Source organism: Otolemur garnettii, unplaced genomic scaffold (assembly GCF_000181295.1).
Source record: "Otolemur garnettii isolate 467f Iridium unplaced genomic scaffold, OtoGar3 scaffold00186, whole genome shotgun sequence".
Classification (NCBI taxonomy): domain Eukaryota; kingdom Metazoa; phylum Chordata; class Mammalia; order Primates; family Galagidae; genus Otolemur; species Otolemur garnettii.
In genome coordinates this window covers 2978735-3001891 of record NW_003852581.1, presented here as the reverse complement: position 1 = coordinate 3001891, position 23157 = coordinate 2978735, and the positions used below count along the sequence as shown (strand labels likewise).

The 23157-nt window shown below is 35.8% G+C and overlaps 1 protein-coding gene across 1 annotated transcript in view; it reads right to left on the bottom strand.

The window, feature by feature from the left end:
- Positions 1-557: 557 nt before the first annotated feature.
- Positions 558-23157, bottom strand: part of LOC100950366 — a 78986-nt gene continuing 56386 nt past the window's right edge. Inside the window, exon 3 of the mRNA XM_023507533.1 lies at positions 558-1081. Within this exon, the coding sequence (XP_023363301.1) occupies positions 558-1081 (524 nt within the window). The remainder of the gene's footprint in view (positions 1082-23157) is intronic.

Below are 23157 nucleotides of genomic sequence, written 5' to 3'. Positions count from 1 at the left end.
GAGAACAATATAAAAGGCATTCAAACTAGTTTTTTTTTTTTTTTAGTTGTGTATCTCTTTATTAGCAACTAAAATAGAAGGTATCTGTTGTACAACACGGGTAGTAATTGACTATAACTGGAGATTTATTATATTCTAATACAAATCATTTATAAATGAAATTTCTTTATTAAAAAGCTTCCGCCTTTTTTTGTTTGTGTACAATTTGCAAAACTATTCTGAAAGCGGAATATATGTGCACAAGTCTGCAAAGAGTGCAAATTTAGAATATGGCAAATGCTTTATAACTTATTCTCAAAAAACTGGGCCTTTACATTATCATCTTTTTCGATCAAAATATTTTGATGCCAGCCTTCCTTCCACTGCCCTAAACTATAAAGCATTTTTGAATGAATTGAAATTAAGGAAGGACTACACCTACTAGAAAAGAAGAAATTTCCATTAGTTTGACGTTTCAGAATCCCCCCAAACCAGGCCCAGTATCTTGGTAAAGGCTAGGCTGGGACCCCGGAAAGAATATGAGAATGTGCAGGTGGCATCCTTGAGGATTCAGAGCTTCAGTGGACAGTGAGTGATCCAGCTGCATAGCTCACAGAACTGTTTTGCCAGTTTCTACACTGGCTTGACTGGGCATAATTCAAAAAAAAAAAAAAAAAGCTCATATTCATTCCATTCTTCTGGAACTCTGTGATAGCATTCAATAACACCCCAATGGGATGTCTTCCACATATAGTATTATGGTATTTCTTCAAGTAATTGCTAAAAGATACAGGGTCTAATTGTTCTATAATATTCTTACCTATTTTATCTAGATGTTCAATGGATCTATAAATCTCCCCCTGGGATTCATCATAGTAACTGTAATGGAACATTTGACCCCAGTGGCAGAAATCAGAAGAAACCACAAAGAGATTACTAGGATCTGCTAGATATTTACTGAAGAGTTTTCTGAATTCCTGTTCTTTTGACTCACTCAGAGCTCCAACCAGTACAGGAATAATGGTAAACTCATCCTTATGGGAAATAGATGGATCCACTTGCTTGTAAGCATGAGCAGCACAAGACCCACAGTATGTATATCCTGCATGGGGTGCAATAATGGCTCTAGAAGGTCTTTTGGTAGACTGTACTTGTGAAAGCCAACCTTCTAGCTATGCATTCAGCTGCAGTCCTGAGGCTGTGTACCAACTCCCAGTATGACTGGTTTCCCAGGAGACCACTCGGTTGGACATCTTGGTGCCTGTGCCGCCTATGGTGCACAAGGATGAATCTAAAATAGTTTTTGACAAAGCAAATTAGGTAAAAAAAAATATATATCTATTTTTATACATGATTTCTTCTAATAAGTTGATTTGGTGGCACCTTTAATTTAACTGTCATAATTATTGTATGTTGTCTTACAAAGTCTCTAACCTCTTGTGTGGCATAAGTAGATTTTCAAAATATTTTCAATGGAATGTCCTTCATAGTCTCTCTCATTCCTATTCTGGTCAGGGAAAAGAAAGGAGAATAGCAAATCTTAATATTACTCATCATAAATAAAGAAAAGGACCTTTTAGTGAACCTAGACTATTATACCATAAGTAGAATATTTGATGAGTTAAAATATACTATATACTTTCCCTCCCTGCAAGCACCTGAAGTAGCATTGTTTTTTTAATCAAAAACTATATTGCATAACAAAAAACACTGAAATATATTCTCTCATTTACTTTTAATGAAAACATTCATTTTTAAAAGGTAAGATGTTTAAGAAATTACATTTACATTATTTTTATTTTAAATGATTTAAACATTGAATTTACAAAACAATTTAAATTCCAACCATTAATTAATCCTTTTTGTATATGTCTTCTGTTTTCTACGTTGACCACCCTGTCCACGTCGTTATCAGTGAAAAGGCATATCCTTCAGAATAACTTTTTTTGTGTGTGTGTGGAGATAACTTTTTATTATAATGATCATGTGTTTTTCTTTTTTTTCTAATTTATTTATTTATTTTTGTTACTTATACATATGCAGATTAGGTTTCTACTTTTGCCTTCACAGAATTAAGGCTAAATTTAATGACAATAACAATGTTTAACATAAGGACTGAGAACAAAAACCTCATAAAGAACAAATGAAGATAAATATATTGAGAAAAAATAAGATGATTGCTGCAACAAAATATGAAGCAATAATAGTAAAAATGCAAAGAAAGTAACATTCACATTGTCAGATAGAAGTATATCTATTATAGAATACTTTGATAGGTTAACTTCTTATTCTTTTTCCAAAGTCTCAAAAAAATAGACAACTTATATTTATAAATAAAAGTAAAAGATAATTTCAGAAAAAAAACCAAATCATATCAAATATTATAGATGATAGAAAAATAAATACTTCAAAATCATTCTACATAATCTGGATACACCTTATGTTAAAATTGGAGAAAATGTATTATTATAAAGGGGAAATTACAAACATATTTCACTTATAAATGAGGAATTAAAAATCAATATTTATGTAATGTACTTTGGTCAAAATAAAATACAATTTATATGAGAATTAGTACCATTTTCTTTCTTTTATTATTTCCTTGCCAACACCCCCTCCCTTCTTCTCTGTCTGTATCCCCTTCCTCCACACCCTCTGTGTCATTAATTGTCATTAATCATCTTCATATCAAAATTGAATACATAGTATTCTTATTCCTCCATTCCTGTGATGCTTCACTAAAAATAATGTTCCACCTCCATTCAGGTTAGTACAAATACTGTAAAATCTCCATTATTTCTGAAGGCTGAATAATAATCCATGGTCTACATATACCACAGTTTACCAATCCATTGCTGGGTTGAAGGACATTTAGGCTGTTTCCATATTTTAGTGATTGTAAATTGGGCTGCAATAAACAGCCAAGTACAAGTGTCTTTATAATAAAAGGTGTTTTAGGTTTTTTTTTTTGTTGTTCCTTCTGGATAGATGCCCAGTAATGGGATTGCAGGATCAAATGGGAGGTCTAGGTTGAGTTCTTTAAGGTTTCTCAATACTTCCTTCCAAAAAAGTTGTATTAGTTTTCAGTCCCACCAGCAGTGCAAAAGCTTTCCTTTCTCTCCATATCCACACCAGCATTTGCAGTTTTGAGAATTTTGTGATATAGGCCATTCTCACGGGGGTTAGATAATATCTCAGGGTGGTTTTCATTTCTCTAATAATTAGGGATGATGAAAATTTTTTCATATGCTTAGTAGCCATTTGTCTATAGGCTTTAGAGAAGATTCTATTCATGTCTCTTCCCAATTGATATATGGGATTGTTGGGTTTTTTCTTGTAGATTAATTGAAGTTCTGCATATATACTGGTTATTAAACTTTTGTCTGATTCAAAATATGCAAATGTCCTTGTCCATTGAGTAGTTTGTCTATTTGCTTTGGTTCTTGTTACCTTGGCTGTACAAAAACTTTTCAGTTTCATTAAAGCCCATTTGTTTATTATTGGTGTTGTTGCTATTGCCATGGCAGTCTTCATAAAATCTTTCCCCTGGCCAATATCTTCTAGTGTTTTTTCTATTCTTTCTTTGAGGATGTTTATTTTTTCAGGCCTTAAATTTAAGTCCTTTATCCACATTGAGTCAATTTTTGTAAGTGGAGAAAGGTGCGTGTCAAATTTCAGTCTTTTACAGGTGGATATCCAGTTCTCACAGTGCCATTTATTAAATAGGGAGTCTTTACCCCAGTGGATGCTTTTGTTTGGTTTATCAAAGTTTAGGTGGCTATAAGTTGTTGGTTTCATTTCTAGGTTTTCTATTCAATTCCAGATATGTATGTCTCTATTTTCGTGCCAGTACCATGCTTTCTTGACCATTATGGCCTTGTAGTACAGCCTAAGATCTGGTATAGTGATACCCCCAGGTTTGTTTTTGTTACCAAGAACAGCCTTAGCTATACAGGTTCCACACAAAATGCAGAATCATTTTTTCCAAGTCTTGAAAGTAGGATGTTGGTATTTTAATAGGGATGGCATTGAATAGATAAATTATGCTGGGAAGTATAGACAATTTAAAAATGTTGATTCTTCCTAGCCATGAGCATGATATGTTCTTCCATTTGTTGATGTCCTCTGCTATTTTGGGGTTTCATAATTTTCTTTATAGAGGTCCTTCACCTCTTTTGTTAGGTATATTCCTAAGTATTTTATTTTCTTTAGGACTATAGGGAAGGGAATTGTGTCCTTAATTAACCTCTCATATTGGCTATTGTTGGTGTATACAAAGGCAACTCACTTGTGGACATTGATTTTATATCCTGAGAAATTATTGTATTTTTTGATGACTTCCAAGAGTCTTGTGGTTGAGTCCTTGGGGTTCTCCAGGTATAAGATCATATCATCAGCAAAAAGGGAGGGTTTTACTTCCTCTGCTTCCATTTAGATGCCCTTTACTTTCTTGTCTTGTCTAATTGTATTGGCTAAAACTTCCAGCACAATGTTGAATGGTAACAGTGACAGAGGACAACCTTGTCCAGTTCCAGTTCTAAGAGAAAAAGCTTTCAGTTTTACTCTGTTCAGTAAAATACTAGCTGTGGGTGTGTCATAGATAGCTTCGATCTGTTTAAAAATGTACCACCTATGCCTATAATCTTCAGTGTTCTAATTAAAAAATGATTCTGGATTTTATCGAAAGATGTTTTTGCATCTATTGAGGGGATCATGTAGTCTTTGGTTTTACTTCTATTGATATGGTGAATAATGTTTATGGGCTTGCATATATTAAACCAGCCTTGCATTCCTAAGATGAAACCTACTTGACCCTGAGGTATGAATTTTTTGATGATAAGCTATAATCTATTAGCTAAGATTTTAGTGATAATTTTTGCATCTATATTCATTAGTGAAATAGGTCTGAAATTCTCCTTTTTAGTTGAGTCTTTTCCTAGATTGGGAATCAGGGAGATATTTGTTCATAGAACATGTTGGGAGAAGATTAATTCCTCCTCAAACTTTTGAAATAATTTCTGCAGTACAGGAGTAAGGTTTTCCTTGAAGAATTGATAGAATACTGGTGTGAAGCCACCTGGACCAGGGCATTTTTGGGGGGAGATTTTTTTATTGTTTCTTTGATCTCAGTGCTTAAAATTGGGCTGCCAGGAGATCTATTTCATCTGGGCTAAGTCTAGGGAGAGGGTGTGATTCTAAATATTGTTCCATTTCCTTGACATTATCAAATTTCTGGTCATAAAGTTTCTGATAGTATTCAGAGCTGATCTCTTGCATCTCTGTGACATCAGTTGTTATTTCTGCTTTATCATTTCTGATTGAGGTTACTAGAGATTTTACTTTTTTTCTTCTAATTAGTCTGGCCAAGGGCTTATCTATTTTATGTACTTTTTTCAATAAAAAACAACTCCTTGTTTCATTAATTTTCTGAATGATTCTTTTGTATTCAATTTCATTGATCTCTGATTTGATTTTGGATATTTCTTTTCTTTTGATGGGTTTAGGCTTAGATTGTTCCTTTTCCAATTCCATCAGATGGCTTGTCAGTTTGTTAATGTGCTTCATTTCTGTTTTTTGAATGTAGGTCTAAAATGATAAATTTTCCTCTCAGGACTGCTTTTGCTGTATCTGATAGGTTTTGGTAGCTTGTGTCATCATTGTTCTTATATTCAAGGAAGTTAATGATTTCCTTTTAATTTCTTCCTGGGGGAAGGGGCAAGATGGCCAACAGGGACCAGCCTCTGACAGAAGTTCCCATTCAGAGGAAAGGATAAAGTCCAGAAAATACTCAACAAAGTTGAAATCTAGGAGCCCAGCCGAGAGAGGAGTGATAATTGCAGGACACTTTTGCTGAGGCAGTTGTGACTCCTAGAAAGCAATCAACAGGTACATAGTACATCCGAAAGGAAAAGTGTCTGCCCCCTCCCCCCAAAAAGTTGTGTTTTTCTCTCTGTTTTCTCTTCATCTGGTCCTGTAAGTTTCCTACAAGCGAACGGTGAACTAAGGACTTATTATCTCATCCCACATGTGAGAGCTACAGAAAGTGGGGTCTACTCCCCTACTGGGACCCTGTTGAAACTCTGAACACCCTGTCACCAGGCAGAAAAATTAAACTAACATTTCACTGCCATTTTGAATTCCCAGTCAACCCTTCCCCCATTGCCTGCAGAGACAGTGAAAGGAGGCTCAAGGGCAGCGTCCCCCCACCCCTGTAAGACCAAGCACCCTGTCCTGGCCCTGCAGTCAGAAAACTGCCTGGGCCATGCACTCCCTGTGTAGCTGCTTGCACTCTGCCTTTCTGGGCAAGGTGCCCCTGAGGACTGATCAGGCCGCGCATTCTCTGTGCAGATGCTGGTGCTCTGCCCCTCCAGGCACGCAAGCGGGGCGACCTCGAGGACTGATGGAGCTGTGCATTCCTGGCACCAGATGACTGTTCACCTGAGAACAATGAGAGGATGGTCAGTTGAGAGGGAACCATACTGGAGCGGTGGTACCCTGAGGTGAAGAGCAACAACTGCAGCAGCTAAAACAATAAGGCTCACGCCCTTGAGGCTTTTCAGGACAGACACATCTTATCTCTCCAGGGCAATCAGAGGAAGCCAGCATCTTCTACACTGGCAGCCACTGGCTGTACAGTTTTGGGACGGTCTTCAAACAGTACAAATCCAGCATGGGGTAAAACCAGCAGAAAAACTCTGGTAACCTGAATAACCAGAGTACATCAACTCCCCGAAGGAAGGATGGGGCAGATGCAACTGAAAATTCTATCCATAAACAGATGGCTGAGATGTCAGAAATTGAGTACAGAATCTGGATAGCAAATAAGATTAAGAGAATGGAGAAAAAGAGGGAATTACAATTTCAAATTATTCAAAAGCTTTCTCAAGAATTCAATGATCTCAAAGATAAAATGACCAAAGATTTTGACACACTGAGGCAAGAGGTTGCAGACCTCAAAGATCTGAAAAATATGGTAGAATCTCTCAGAATGGAGCAGGCAGAAGAAAGGGTCTCTGACATTGAAGACAAAGCTTTTAAATGCACCCAAGTGCATGAAGATGAGGAGAAATGGAGAGTGAAACATATCACTCTCTCAGAGAGCTCTGGAAAAGTCAAAGAAAACTGATATTTGCCTTATAGGAATCCATGAAGGTGACAAAGTTGCTTTACAAGACACAGAGGCTCTTCTTCATGAAATTATGAAAGAGAACTTTCCAGACATGCCAAGAGATTCTGGAATTCAGATAGAAGACAGTTTCAGAACCCCAGCAAGACTCAACCTGAACAAGATATCCCTCAGGCACATCATAATTAACTTCACTAAAGTTAATATGAAAGGGAAAATTCTGAAAGCAGCTAGATGTAAGAAAACCATAACCTACAAGGAGAAGAATATTATAATGACTGCAGATCTCTCTGTTGAAACCTTTTAGGCTAGAAGAGGGCGGTGGTCAAATTTTAATCTCTTAAAACAAAATAATTTTCAACACAGGATCCTGTATCCAGCTAAACTGAGTTTCATTTATTATGGAGAAAGTAAATAAGTTAATGGCATTCACACCTTGAAGAAATTTGCCATAATTAAACCAGCCGTTGAGGATATTCTCAGACCTATCCTCCATAATGACCAGTGCAATCCTACACCACATAAGTAAACTCACACCGAAAATTTTGATCAAATTCCAACTTCCACAGTGCCAAAAGGATTAAAGATGTCCATGGGACTTTCAAAAAAGTCTATACCCTAAATTATACCAGGCTTATCAATATTCTCAATTAATGTGAATGGCTTAAATTGCCATCTAAAGAGGCACAGGCTGGCTGACTGGATGCAAAAACACAGGGAAGATATCTTTTACATACAAGAATCTCATCGTACCTTGAAAGACAAATATAGACTCAGGGGGAAGGGATGGTCATCTATATTCCAGGCAAATGGAAAGCAGAAAAAGGAAGGTATTGCAATTTTATTCGCAGATACAATAGGCTTTAAACCAACAAAAGTAAGCAAGGATAAGAATGGTCACTTTATATTTGTTAAGGGTAATACTAAATATGATGAGATTTAAAATATCAATATTTATGCACCCTACCACAATGCATCTCAATTTATAAGAGATACTCTGATAAGCATTAGCAGCTTGATTTCTCTCAGCTCCATCATAGTTGGAGACTTTAATACTCCTTTGGCAGTGTTGGATAGATCCTCCAACAAGAAGCTTAGCAAAGAAATTTTAGATTTAAACTTAACCATTCAGTATTAGGATTTAATGGACATCTACAGAACATTTCATCCTAACAAAAATAAATACACATTTTTCTTATCAGGCCACAAAACATACTACAAAATTGACCACGTCTTAGGTCACAAGTCTAACCTCAGCAAATTTAAAAGAATAGAAAATATTCCTTGCATCTTCATAGACCATCATGGAATAAAAGTTGAACTCAGTAACAACAGGAATCTATAGACTCATACAAAAACATGGAAGCTAAATAACCTTATGCTGAATGATAGGTGGGTCAGAGATGAGATCAAGAAGAAAATTACCAATTTTTTGGAACACAATTATAATGAAGATACGAGTTATCAGAACCTCTAGGATACTGCAAAGCAGTCCTAAGAGGGAAATTTATAGCACTGCAAAAATTCCCCAATAAAACGGAAAGAGAGGAAGTTAACAACTTAATGAGACATCTCAAGCAACTGGAAAGGGAAGAACACTCCAATCTCAAACCCAGCAGAAGAAAAGAAATCACCAAAATTAGAGCAGAATTAAAAGAAATTGAAAACAAAATAATTATACAACAGATTAATAAATCAAAAAGTTATTTTTTTTGAAAAAGTCAATAAGGTAGATAAACTTTTGGTCAACCTAAGGAAGAAAAAAAGAGTAAAATCTCTAATTTCATTAATCAGAAATGGTAAAGATGACATAAGAACAGACCCCTCAGAAATTCAAATAATCCTTAATGAATATTACAAGAAACTTTATTCTCAGAAATATGAAAATCTGAAGGAACTAGACCAATACTTGGAAGCATGCCACCTTCTAAGACTTAGACAAATGAAGTGGAAATGTTGAACAGGCCTATATCAAGTTCTGAAATAGCATCAACTATACAAAATCTCCCTAAAAAGAAAAGTCTGGGACCAGATGGCTTCACATCAAAATTCTACCAAACCTTTAAAGAGGAACTAGTACCTATATTACTCAATCTTTTCCAATATATGGAAAAAGTAGTAATACTACCCAACACATTCTATGAAGCAAAAAACACCTTGATCAACAAACCATGAAAAGAACCAACAGAGAAGGAAAATTATAGGCCAGTATCACTAATAAATATTGATGAGAAAATAATCAACAAGAGCCTAACAAACAGAATTCAAGAACACATCAAAGAAATTATACACCACAACCAACTGGGTTTTATCCCAGGATCTCAAGGCTGGTTAAACATACATAAATCTATAAATATAATTCATCACATAAACAAATTAAAAAACAAAGACCATATGATTCTCTCAATTGATGCATAAAAAGCTTTTGATAATATCCAGCATCCCTTCACGATCAGAATACTTAAGAAAATTAGCAAAGAAGGGACATTTCTCAAATTTGTAGATGCCAACTACAGCAAACCCACAGCCAATATTGTAATCAATGGAGTTAAATTGAAATCATTTCCACTCAGAACCTCAGGAACCAGGCAAGGTTGCCTATTGTCTCCATTGCTCTTTAACATTATAATGGAAGTTTTAGCCATCTCTATTAGGGAAGAAAAGGCAATCAAGGGCATCCATATAGGATCAGAAGAGATTAAACTTTCCCTCTTCACAGACGATATGATTGTATACCTGGAAAATACCATGGATTCTACTACAAAACTCTTAGAAGTGATGAAGAAATGCAGAAGCATCTCAGGTAACAAAATCAACACCTTTATATATGCCAACAGCAGTCAAGCTGAAAAAATAGTCAAGAACTCTATTCTGTTGACAGTAGTGCCAAAGAAGATGAAATATTTGGGAGTTTATGTAACCAAGGACATGAATGACCTCTATAAAGAGAACTATGAAACACTAAGAAAAGAAATAGCTGAAAATGTTAACAAAAGGAAAAACACACCATGCTCATAGCTGGGAAGAATTAACATTGTTTAAATGTCCATACTACCCAAAGCAATATATAATTTTAATTCAATCCTCATTAAAGTTCCATTGTCATACTTTAAAGATCTTGAAAAAATAATATGTCATTTTATATCGAATCAGAAAAACCTCAAATAGCCAAGACATTACTCAGAAATAAAAACAGAACAGGAGGAATCACGCTACCAGGCTTCAGACTATAAATCCATAGTGATCAAAACAGCATGGTACTGGCACAAAAACAGAGATGTAGATGTATGGAACATAGTAGAGAACCAAGAGATGAACCCAGCTAGTTACCATTATCTGATCTTTGACAAACCAATTAAAAACATTTCCCTATTTAACAAATGGTGCTGTGTGAATTGCCTGGTGACCTGTGGAAGACTGAAACTGTACCCACATCTTTCACCACTAACTAAGACAGGCTCTCACTGGATTAAAAATTTAAACTTAAGACATGAAACTATAACAATACTAGATTAAGTATAGGGAAAACACTTAAAGAAATTAGCCTTCGCAAAAATTTTATGAAGAGGACCCCCTAGGCAATTAAAGCAACATCAAAAATACACTACTGGGACCTCATCAAATTAAAAAGCTTCTGCACAGCCACAAACACAGTAAGTAAAGCAAGAAGACAGCCCTCAGAATGGGAGGAAATATTTGCTGGTTATGTCTCTGACAAAGGTTTAATAACAAGAATCCATAGAGAACTCAAATGGATTAGCAATATGAAAACAAGTGATCCCATCGCAAGGTGGGCAAGGGACTTAAAGAGAAACTTCTCTGAAGGAGACAGATGCAAGGCCTCCAGATATATGAAAAAATACTCACCATCCTTAATAATCAGAGAAATGCAAATAAAAACTACTTTGACATATCATCTAACACCAGTAGGATTAGCCTATATCACAAAATCCCAAAATCACAGATGCTGGTGTGGTTGCGGAGAGAAGGGAACACGTCTACACTGCTGATGGGATTGCAAACTCATACGTTCCTTTTGGGAAGATATCTGGAGAACCCTTAGAGAACTAAAAATAGAACTGCCATTTGATCCTATAATTCCTCTATTAGGTATATATCCAGAAGACCAAAAATCACAGTACAACAAAGATATTTGTATCAGAATGTTCATTGCAGCCCAATTCATAATTTCTACATCATGGAAGAAGCCCAAGTGCACATTGACCCACGAATGGATCAATAAATTTTGGTATATGTACACCATGGAATACTATGCAGCCATAAGTATTGAGACTTTACCTCCTTCATGTTTACATGGATGGAGCTTTAAAATATTCTTCTTAGCAAAGTATCTCAAGAATGGAAGAAAAAGTATCCAATGTACTCAGCCCTACTAGGAAACTAATTTATAGCTGTCATAGAAAAGCTATAACCCAATTTTAGCCCAGAAATATGAGGAGAGGGGAGAGGGTGGGTTGAGGGAGGGTGATTGGTGGGACCATGCTTATGGTTCATCCTATAATGGTACATGTGTATCTCTCTAAATTTAGAATATAAATGTTTTAACACAATAACTAAGAAAAACACCTGAAAGCTATGTTAACCAGTTGGATGAAAGTATTTCAAACTGTATACAGAAACAGTACACTGTACCCCATAATAGTATTGATGTACATAGATATGATTTAATAAAAAATAAAAAATAATTACTTCCTGCACCCGACTATCATTCAGTATAAGGTTGTTTAACTTCCATGCCTTTGTGTGAGGTTGAGCGTTACTGCTGGAGTTGAGTTCCATTTTTAGTGCCTTGTGATCTGAAAAAATGCAAGGTAGAGTTTCAATTCTTTTGATTCTGTTGAGGTTGTCTTTGTGTCCTAGGATCTGATCAATTTTGGAGAATGTTCCATGAGATGATGAGAAGAATGTATATTCTTTATTTGGGGATGAAGTGTTCTATATACGTCTATCAAGCACAGTTGTCCTAGGGTGTCATTTAAATCTGAATTCTTTATTTAATTTCTGTTTAGGGGATCTGTCCAGCTCTGAGAGAGGGGTGTTAAAATCCCCTGTTATTATGGTGTTATAGGATTTCCTATTTCTCATACTAAGCAAGGTCTGTTTTAAGAATCTAGAAGAATTTAAACTTGGTACATAAATATTAGAATTGAAATGTATTCTTGTATTTTTCCCTTGAGCAATATGAAGTGACCATTATTGTCTTTTGTAACTTTAGTTTCTTTAAATCCATATGTATCTGAAAATAAAATTGCAACCCCTCTTTTTTTCTGACTTACATTTGCCTGAAAAATTGATTTCCAACTTTTAACTCTGAGTTTTAATTTGTCTTTTGACATGGGGTGTGTTTCCTGCAAACAACAAATAGGTGGCTTGTGTTTTTTCATCCAATGAGCCAATCTATACCTCTTCAGTGGGGAATTCAAGCCACTGACATTTATTGAGATAACTGACAAGTGTGGTCTCATTCTCTTCATCTTATTTTGTGAAAGTCCATTGCTTAGTTTTGTCTTTGCATCATTGTAAAAACTAGGTTCTGTCCTTTAGTTTCTGGGTATTTACTTTGCTGAAGGTCTACTGTTATGGTCAGTGTGTAGGACAGGTTGAAATATTTCCTGTAAAGCTGGTCTTGTGGCAAATTTCCTCATTGTTTGCATATCAACAAAATATTTGATTTCTCTGTCAATTTTAAAGCTTAGTGGGACATAGAATTCTGGGTTTAAAATTGCTCTGTTTAAATAGGTTAAAAGTTGGATCTATATTCAATCCATCACCTACTATTTTGTACAGTGTTTACTAATCTTTTCATTTCACATGGAAATACTAGTGCCTCTATTTACTGTTTTTCCATCTGTACTCCTCACTATTTAATTAGATGTTGTAATTGTGTGTCTAGCTAGGTGTAGTGCAAATCCTGATTGCAAAGGAAAGGCTATGGGACATTCAGACTTTAAGAAATCTTGTATTAACTTAACCTACACTTTGTAAATACTTCCTGCAGGTGCTTTTATTTAACAGACATGTTTCTTTCAACTTTGTGAGCTTAGTTTTGTTTATTTTAAAAATTATTTAGATTTAAGCTTCTAGTATATTTGTGTGGCATGATAATGCTTATTTTTTGTATATAGACATTTAAAAAATTTGTATTTTTTGTGCATTATGTGTGTTCATTTATGATTTAGTGTGGTGTTTAGAATTATGAATAGACTTTTCAAATTTTACAGTAGCCATAGGTTTTTATTTTTATTGTGCATGTAGTACATACTTGTTATAGAAAAATTCAGAAAATTGTATATGGATTTTAGATGAAGAATTTTAAAATTAATTTTTAAATATAATTTTAAAATTTATCAATTTTCATTTCAAGATATATCAGTATATTTTTTATAACTTAATTCTGTTTGAAGTTTGTACAAATTTTGGAAATGGTGAATTTTAAAATAACAGAATTATTCTCTTTGTTCTATATTATAAACTATACAAGTAAGACTTACATGTGTTGAAAATTGACTTATTCATTATGCATATTGTTTATTTTTATAGATGTAAAATTGGACAAATTCATGGGAAAGCATAGCTTGATTAATTGATAGTGTAATATAGAGGCATGCTACATATCTTCACCATGAGACTCACTTGTCCTCAATGAAAATATAGTTTAAAAGAATGCCATTCAAATTTCTGACAACAGTTCCCTTAAAACAATCAACTTAGCTATGCAATTATTTCCAATAATTCTCTTAACTGACTTTTTGCCTTTTTCATACTTTTAAGATAATTTCAAATGAAATTGCTCTAACTCTTCCTTTCTGGCAGTTAATTATACTTAGTTAGCCATACAACCACAGGGATATCCAATTAGTAATAAGCTTTTAGTCAAGTGAGAAATAAACGCATTTCATTAAGTTTCAGAGAATCAAATTTACATAATGAAATGAAGTGTTTCAATGAATTCTCTAGAAATATTTGCCCCTACTCCCTTATCCTGAAACCGTACATTTATTATTCATTAATACTTCATAAAATGTTAATTTCTCTTTGAAATACAGTTTATTTGTAAAAGCATTTTCATTCTCCTTATCTTAATTTGTAAAAGAAAATAACAAAATAATGCTTTCATTAGATACTCAAATAAAGAAAAGTTTAAACATTACTACTTTTACTCTATTTTTAGTGGTAGATTAAAACTAACTAAATAAGCAACTATGATAAAATGAAGTTTATAAAAAGTTGTAAAATAAAATTTAAAATGTATTTAAATTATTACATACCAGTTCTAAATTCAATTACAAAATTATCACAGGTTACCATTTAAATTATACATTGTTACTAAAGAGACTTGATCATAAACACTGTTATCTTACACAAAAATATCCACCTAGACGTACTTAATAACCTCAAATATATCCGTGTTTGTATGGCAAAAGAGCTAGTCAAATTTGTTTTGCCATTTAAACAAAGACATAGTCTCATATTCAAAGATGGAAGAGGGGAGTAGGGCAAGATGGCTGACTGGAGCCAGCCTCCAACAGCAGCTCCCATCCAGAAGGAAGGATAATGTCTAGAAAGTACCCAATTAAGCTGAAGACTGGGAGCCGAGCTGAGAGAGAAGAGTGATATCTGCAGGTCACCCCTGCTGAGGCAAGCTGCAATTCCAAGAAAGCAAACTTCAGGTACAAAATACATCCCAAAGGAAAAGTGTCTGTCCCTTCCCCAAGAAAGTTGTGTTTTTTTTCTTTTCTTTTTTTCTTTCTCTTCATCCACCTGTAGGTTTTCTACAGCTGAGTGGTGAACTGAGGACCTCTTGTCTCACCCCACATGTGAGAGCTGTGGGAAGTGGGATCTACTTCCCTAGAGGGATCCTGCTGAGACTTTCAACACTCTCTAGGCAGGAAGAAAAATTGAACTAACATTTTCCCTGCCATTCTGAACTTCCAGGCCACCTTTCCCCCCTTGCCTGACAAACCACAAGCCTAATCACCCTGTGTGTAGAGACTGTGAGAGGAGGTTCAAGAACAGCATCCCCCACTCTTGCCAGACCAAGCACCCTGTCCCTAGCCTGGCCTGAGTTTTCGAGAGCCAGGCTTCCTGCGCCCTGCCCCCAGCCCAGTCTGAGACTGCAGAGCCATTCTTCCCATGCCCTGCCCCCAGGTCTGCCTGAGACTGCTGGAGCCTTGCTTCCTGGGCTGCACTTCCCATGCCTTCCCTACCTCCAAGCTATGCCACTGCCTAACCAGACTTGTGAACTGAGCTGTCTCCTTGAAAAAGTCACCAGGAGCCAGGGACTGCCACAAGTGTGTGCAGCATCCCCAACCCTGCTTCTGGATCCATGTGCCTGTGCTCCTGGAGCTGCTTCTACAATCAGAATTCCTTAGGTGTGACATTTGCCCTGCAAGCTGCACAGGGTCACTTACCACAAAGATCCAGCAACAATAGACCAATCCCACTGGGGTCTAATCTTGGAGAGACACCTCCTCAACTCTGAGGGCTCCCAGAGTAAACCAGAATTCACTCTATAGGGATACCAGTGCTGCACAGTGGCAAGGGCAAAGGCACAGTGGGAGAAAAAAGCATTTGCTGACTTATTACCCTCAGGATTAGACTGAGTCCACGTGGAACACTCACCAGTGGCTACTGAGTACCTGAGGCAGGCAGAGCTCAACTCCCCCTGCCAGCTGGTAGCAGAGGATAGTGGCTGGGCTGCAGGGGCATTGACCTTCCTTTGACTCTGACAGGTGTAAACTCCCAGTACATCTGCTTTTTGGAGGGAGCAGGACCTAAGCCTTGTTGGGTCACCAGTGACTGGGAGTGAAAAAGGAGCAAAGTAGAGAAAGAGACTCAGACCCCTGGTCCAACTCTGCTATTGGGCAGGCCTTTTTGACTCCACAGAGCACCTCAGTGAGCCAAATTTGAGCATCTAAGAGACCTCTGCCTTCTGGTTGCTGGAGACTTTTCGAACTCTCCCACTTGAGATTTCATACTGGCTGGGTCAATTGTTTTGGAACTCCTAACCTGGGCCAATTTCCCAAGGCCCCTCTCAGGAGAAACCTTGGTTGTGTAGTAATTAGAAAGGTTGATTTTCCTTTTCCAATACATGTCCATGGGGTGTGGGCTGTCTTAGTTGCCTGTATTTCTCCACACCTAAGACTTCACCAGAGTCACTGATCCACTAGTATCAGACAAGACTCAGCTGAATACAAGACAGAACCACCTAACCCCACCACACCAAGTAGGTTTTCTCAGCCTCAAACTGTAATACTATATGGGTCCTTTACAAAGCTATAGAGAAAAAAAGCTACAGTCATCAGTCCCAGATCCTTGAAAAAGGGCTGGTTAACCATAAACATAGGAACTCCCAATCTAATTACACCATACCTGCCCATCTAGCCAATGGTGAAAAATAATCATGGGGCAGAATCATCAGAAAAATTCTGGCAACATGAATAATCAGAGTAGATCAACTCCCCATAGGAACAATATGGTAAATACAGCACAAAGTCCCATTCATAAATAAATGGCTGAGATGTCAGAAATCAAGTTCAGAATGTTGATATAAAATAAGATCAACAGAATGGAGGAAATGAGGGAATGAGAATTTCAAGGAATTATTCAAAAGATGTCTCAAGAATTCAACAATTTCAAAGAGAAAAATCACCAAAGATTTTGAAACATTGAGGCAAGAACTTGCAGCCCTCAAAGATCTGAGAAATACAGTAGAATCCCTCAGTAACAGAGTGGAACAGGCAGAAGAAAGGATCGCTGATATAGAAGGCAAAGCTTTTGAACACTCCCAAATGCTCAATGAGGAAAAAAAGTGGAGAATAAAAACAGATTATTCTCTCAGAGAGCTCTGGAACAATTCAAAGAGATCTAATATTCACCTTATAGGAATACCTAAAGATGATGAGGTTGCTGTGAAGGATACAGAAGTTTACTTCATGACATAATCAAAGAGAATTTTCCAGACATGCCAAAGATTCCAAAATCCAGATAGCAGACAGTTTCAGAACACTGGCACAATTAACCCAAATAAATATTCTCATAGACACATTATAATTAGGTTCACCAATGTTAATAAGAAGGAGAAAATTCTGCAAGCTGCAAGACATAAGAAAACCATAAGGTACAAGGGGAAGAACATTAGAATGACTGCAGATCTGTCTGCTGAAATCTTTTATGCTAGAAAAGGGTGGTCATTGACTTTTAAACTCCTTAAACATAATAACTTTCAAGCCAGGATCCTGTATCCTGCTAAACTGAGTTTAATTTATGATGGAGAATTTAAATACTTTAATGACATTCACATGTTGAAGAAATTTGCCATAACTAAACCAGCTTTTCAAGATATCCTCAGACCTAATGAACAATACAATCCTCCACCACCAAAGTAAACTCACTCAGAAACTCTTGACCAAATTTCAACTTCAACAGTGGTGAAAGGATTAAAATCATCCTCTGGACTTTTGATAAACTCAATACCCAAAATACTATCTGGCTTCTCAATGGTTTAAATTAATGTGAATGGCATAAACTGTCCTCTAAAGAAGCAAAAAAGTTGACTGACTGGATAAAAAACTCAGGCCAGACATCTGCTGAAGTCAAGAATCTCACCTTACCTTAAAAGAAAAACATAGACTCAGGGTGAGAGGATGGTAATCTATAATTCAGGGAAATGGAAATCAGAAAAAAACAGGTGTTTCAATTTTATTCACAGATACAATAGGCGTTAAACCAACCAGTGTAAGGAAAGATAAGGGTGGCCATTTCATATTTGTTAAGGGCAACACTCAACATGATGATTTTTCAATTGTCAACATTTATGCACCCAGCCAGATTTCACATCAATTTATAAGACAGACTCTAACATACATGAGTCATTTGATTTCCTACAGCACCATTATTGCCAGAGATTTTAACACTCCTTTGGTAGTGCTGGATAGATCCTCCAAAAAGAAGTTAAACAAAAACATTTTAAACTTAAACCTAACCATTCAATGTTTGCATGTAACAGACATCTACAGAACATTTCATCCTAACAAAACTGAATACAGATTCTTCTAATCAGCCCATGGATCATCCTCCAAAATTGATCACATCTTAGGTCACAAGTCTAACCTCAGCAAATTTAAAAGAATAGAAATAACTTCTTGTATTTTCTCAGACCAAGATGGAATAAAAGTTGAACTCACTAACACCAGGAATCTGCATACACATACAAAAACATAGAAACTAAATAACCTCATGATGAATGATAGCTGGGTCACAGATGATATTAATAAGGAAATTACCGAATTTTTGGAACAAAATGATAATGAAGACATGAACTATCAGAACCTCTGGAATATTGCAAAAGCAGTCCTAAGAGGGAAATTCATACCATTGCAAACCTTCCTCAAGAGAACAGAAAGAGAGGAAGTTAACAAATTAATGGGACATCTCAAACAACTGTAAAAGGAAGAACATTCCAACCCCAAACCCAACAGAAAAAAAAGAAATAACTAAAATTAGAGCAGAACTAAATGAAATTGAAAACAAAAGAATCATACAACAGATCAACCAATCAAAGAGTTGGTTTTTTGAAAAGGACAACAAAATAGATAAACCTTTGGCTAACCTAACCAGAAGTAGATGAGTAAAATCCCTAATTTCATCAATCAGAAATGATAAAGGCCAAATAACAACAGACTCCTCAGAAATTCATCAAATCCTTTATGAATATTACATAAAACTCTATTCTCAGAAGCATGAAAATGTGAAGGAAGTAGATCAATACTTGGAAACATGCCACCATCCTAGACTTAACCGGAAAGAAGTGGAAATGTTGAACAAAACTATAACAAGTTCTGAGGAAGCATCCACTATAAGAAATCTCCCCCAAAAGAAAAGCCCGGGAGCAGATGGCTTCACATCAGAATTCTACCAAAACTTTAAAGAGGAACTAGTACCTGTATTATTCAACCTTTCCTAGAAAATAGAAAACGAAGGAATACTTTCCAGCACATTCTATGAAGCAAACATCACCCTGATCCCCAAACCAGGAAAAGATCTAACAAGGAAAGAAAATTATAGACCAATATCTCTAATGAATATTGATGCAAAAATATTCGATAAGATCCTAGCAAACAGAATCCAACAACATATCAAAAAAATTACACATCATGAGCAGTTGGGTTTCATCCCACGGTCCCAAGTATGGTTCTATATACATAAATCCATAAATATAATACATCACATAAACAAATTAAAAAACAAAGACTGTATGGTTCTCTCAATAGATGCAGAAAAAAACTTTTGACAATATCCAGCATCCTTTCTTCATCAGGACCCTTAAGAAAATATGTATAGAAAGAACATTTCTTAAACTGATACAGGCCATCTACAACAAACCCACAGCCAATATTGTAATCAATAGAGTAAAATTGAAATCATTTACACTCAGATCAGGAACCAGGCAAGGATGCCTACTGTCTCCACTGCTTTTTAACATTGTAATGGAAGTCTTAGCCACCACAATCAGGCAAGAGAAAGCAAACAAGGGGATCCAAATAGGACTAGAGATCAAACTGTCACTCTTTGCAGATGATATGATTATATATCTGGAAAAGCCCAGGGAATCAACTACAAAACTCCTAGAAGTGATCAAGGAATACAGCAACATCTCAGGCTACAAAATTAACACTCACAAATCTGTAGCCTTTATATATATCAACAATAGTCAAGGGGAAAAATCAATCAAGGACTCTATGACCTTTACAGTAGTGCCAAAGAAGATGAAATATCTGGGGACTAAGGACATGAAAGATCTCTATAACTAAGGATGTGAAAGATCTCTATAAAGAGAAGAATGAAACCCTGAGAAAAGAAATAGCTGAAGATGTTAACAAATAGAAAAATGTACCATGTTCATGGCTGGGAAGAATCAACATTGTTAAAATTTCTATGCTACCTAAAGCAATCTAGAGATTTAATGCAATCCCTATTAAAGTACCTCTGTCATACTTTAAAGACCTATAAAAATTAGTGCTTCATTTTATATGGAAACAGAAAAAACCTCTAATAGTCAAGATTTTACTCAGAAATAAAAACAAATCAGGAGGAATCACACTTCCAGACTTCAGACTATACTATAAATCAATAGTGATCAAAACAGCATTGTACTGGCACAACAATAAAGAGGTAGATGTATGGAACAGAACTGAAGACCGAGAGGTGAACCCAGACACTTATTGTCATTTGATTTTTGATAATCCTATTAAAAATATGAATTGGGGGAAAGATTCCCTATTCAACAAATAGTACTGGGTGAATTGGCTGGCAGCCTGTAGAAAACTGAAACTGGCCCCATACCTTTCTCATCTAACAAAAATTAACTCTCACTGGTTAAATAACTTAAACTTAAGACATGAAACCATAAAAATTCTTACAGAGAGTGTAGGGGAAACACTTGAAATTATTGGCCTAGGAGAATACTTTATGAGGAGGACAGTCTGGGCAATTGAAGCAAAATCAAAAATACATCACTAGGATCTGATCAAATTAAAAAAAAAAAACTTCTGCACTGCCAAGAACACACTAAGTAAAGCAAATAGACAGCCCACAGAATAGGAGAGGATTTTTGCAAGTTATATTTTCAACAAAGGTTTAATAACAAGAATCCACAAAGAACTCAAACTAATTACTAAAAAATCCTCAAGTGATCCCATTTCCTTGTGGCAAAGACATGAACAGAAGCTTCTCTGAAGAAGATAGGCCCATGGTCTACAGGCATATGAAAAAATGCTCATCATCATTAATCTTTAGAAAAATGCAAACCAAATCTACTCTGATATATAATCTAACTCCAGTAACAGTAGCCCACATCACAAACCCCAAAACTTCAGATGTTGGCGTGGATGTGGAGAACAGGGAACATATAAGAAGCCCAAGTGCCTCTTGACCCATGAATGGATTAATAAATGTGGTATATGTATACCATGGAATACTATGCAGTATTAAAAACTGAAGACTTTACCTCTTTTATGTTTACATGGATGGATCTGGAAAATATTCTTCTTAGTATAGTACTTCAGGAATGGAAAAAAAAATCCAATGTACTCAGTACTACTGTGAAACCAATTTACAATCACTCACACATGCATGTGTAAAATGAAACACAACCATAGCCTAGGATGAAAGAGGGAAGGGGAGAGATAGGGGAAGGGAGGGTTGTGGGTTGATAGAAGGAGGGTTGGTAGGGGAACCACATCTATGGAGCATATTGCAAGTACAAGTTGGATCTATCAGGCGTAGAACATAAATGTCTTAATCCTGTAATTTGTTAAAAGTGGTGAAGGCTATGTTGTTTAGTAGGATGTAAACACTCCAATTTGTACAAATAATCAACGCATTGAATTCCATAGTGTCATAAATGTATTTATGATCTATGTACAAATGACTGAATAAAAAAAATGGAAGAAATACACAGGAATAGAATTGCATGGACTCCAGAAAACTAGTCTATGAGCTCCTAAATGATAAACTATATTTGTTATTATTTTTATTCACTTCATCATTTGTTATTCAAAACTATGCATTGGGTGCCTTTTCTTCAGAAAATTTACACATTATTCATGATGTTCAGATTTAATAATTACATTTTCACACAAATTCAGTTATTCAAGACAAATTGCTGAGTTCTCTTCCAGGTAGATATCATGACCGTGTCCACACGATACCAAAACATCTGGAGGCAAAATACAATTTTTCATTATATGGGGAAATATTTTGTTGATCTGACAGTTATTTGACTTTATAGAGATCCAGATTTTAATACTACAGTTTGATATTGTAATAATTTCATTTTAGTTAAAAAGTTTGCATGCTATATAAAATTATCATTATCTGAGTCTAGAGTAATTGATATTTACCAACAAACTTCAACATGTTGCTATAATTCAACTTTACATTTACATTTTTTTTTTTTTTTTTAGAGACAGAGTCTCAGTTTATTGCCCTAGGTAGAGTGCCATGGCATCACAATTCCCAGCAACCTCCAACTCCTGGGCTTAGGTGATTCTCTTGCCTCAGCCTCCCAAGTAGCTGGGACTACAGGCACCCGCCACAATGTCTGTCCATTTTTTGTTGCAGGTTGCCTAGGGCTAGGTTTGAACTCACCACTCTCGGAATATGGGGCCAGCACCCTACAGCAGAGCCACAGGTGCTGCCATTATGTTTATAAACTTTAGTTGTTTATAAGTCTATGAACACATTTATTTCAAAATGTACACAAAATATAGAAAAGATGAGGAACATGCAATTAAGTCTTTTTAGTTGTGAAACTTTAAAGACAAACATGCCAAACTCATGTCTATAATATACCTTGTTTTGTGTTTAGAGAACAATTCATATTAACTTGATATTTAATACTAATATAATGGGATCAAAGTAAGTTAGTGTATATGTAAGCACACACGTTTTCATAAATGTGTATATATTTGTGTTTGTCAAATTTTAGCATAAAAAAACATAAACTTCACCTTAAAGACAGCTAGTTCAAATATTGATTGTGCATCTACATTTACAATGTTATTGTTTAAATTTAACCTATTATTTCCTCACTTCCAAACAATAATCATCCTGTATTCCTAACATCATTCTATATATCATCTTCCATTCAGTATAATTCCCATAATATTGAGTGAATCCTGAAAGTGTCCTCATGTGGTATTTCCTTTTAATTAAATTATTTGGCTCTGACATAACTGCAGTACTTCTCATCATAAAGTTTCCTTGTTTTCTGAATTACATACAGTAATATTAATGTATACATGAAAATGATTAAAATTTTTGGGAGGCACCTGTGGCTCAGTGAGTAGGGTGCTGGCCCCATATACTGAGGGTGGCACGTTCAAACCCAACCCCGGCCAAATTGCAACAAAAAATAGCCGGGCGTTGTGGCGGGCACCTGTAGTCCCAGCTACATGGGAGGCTGAGGCAGAAGAATCGCCTAAGCCCAGGAGTTGGAGGTTGCTGGAGCGACTCCGCTGCACTCTACC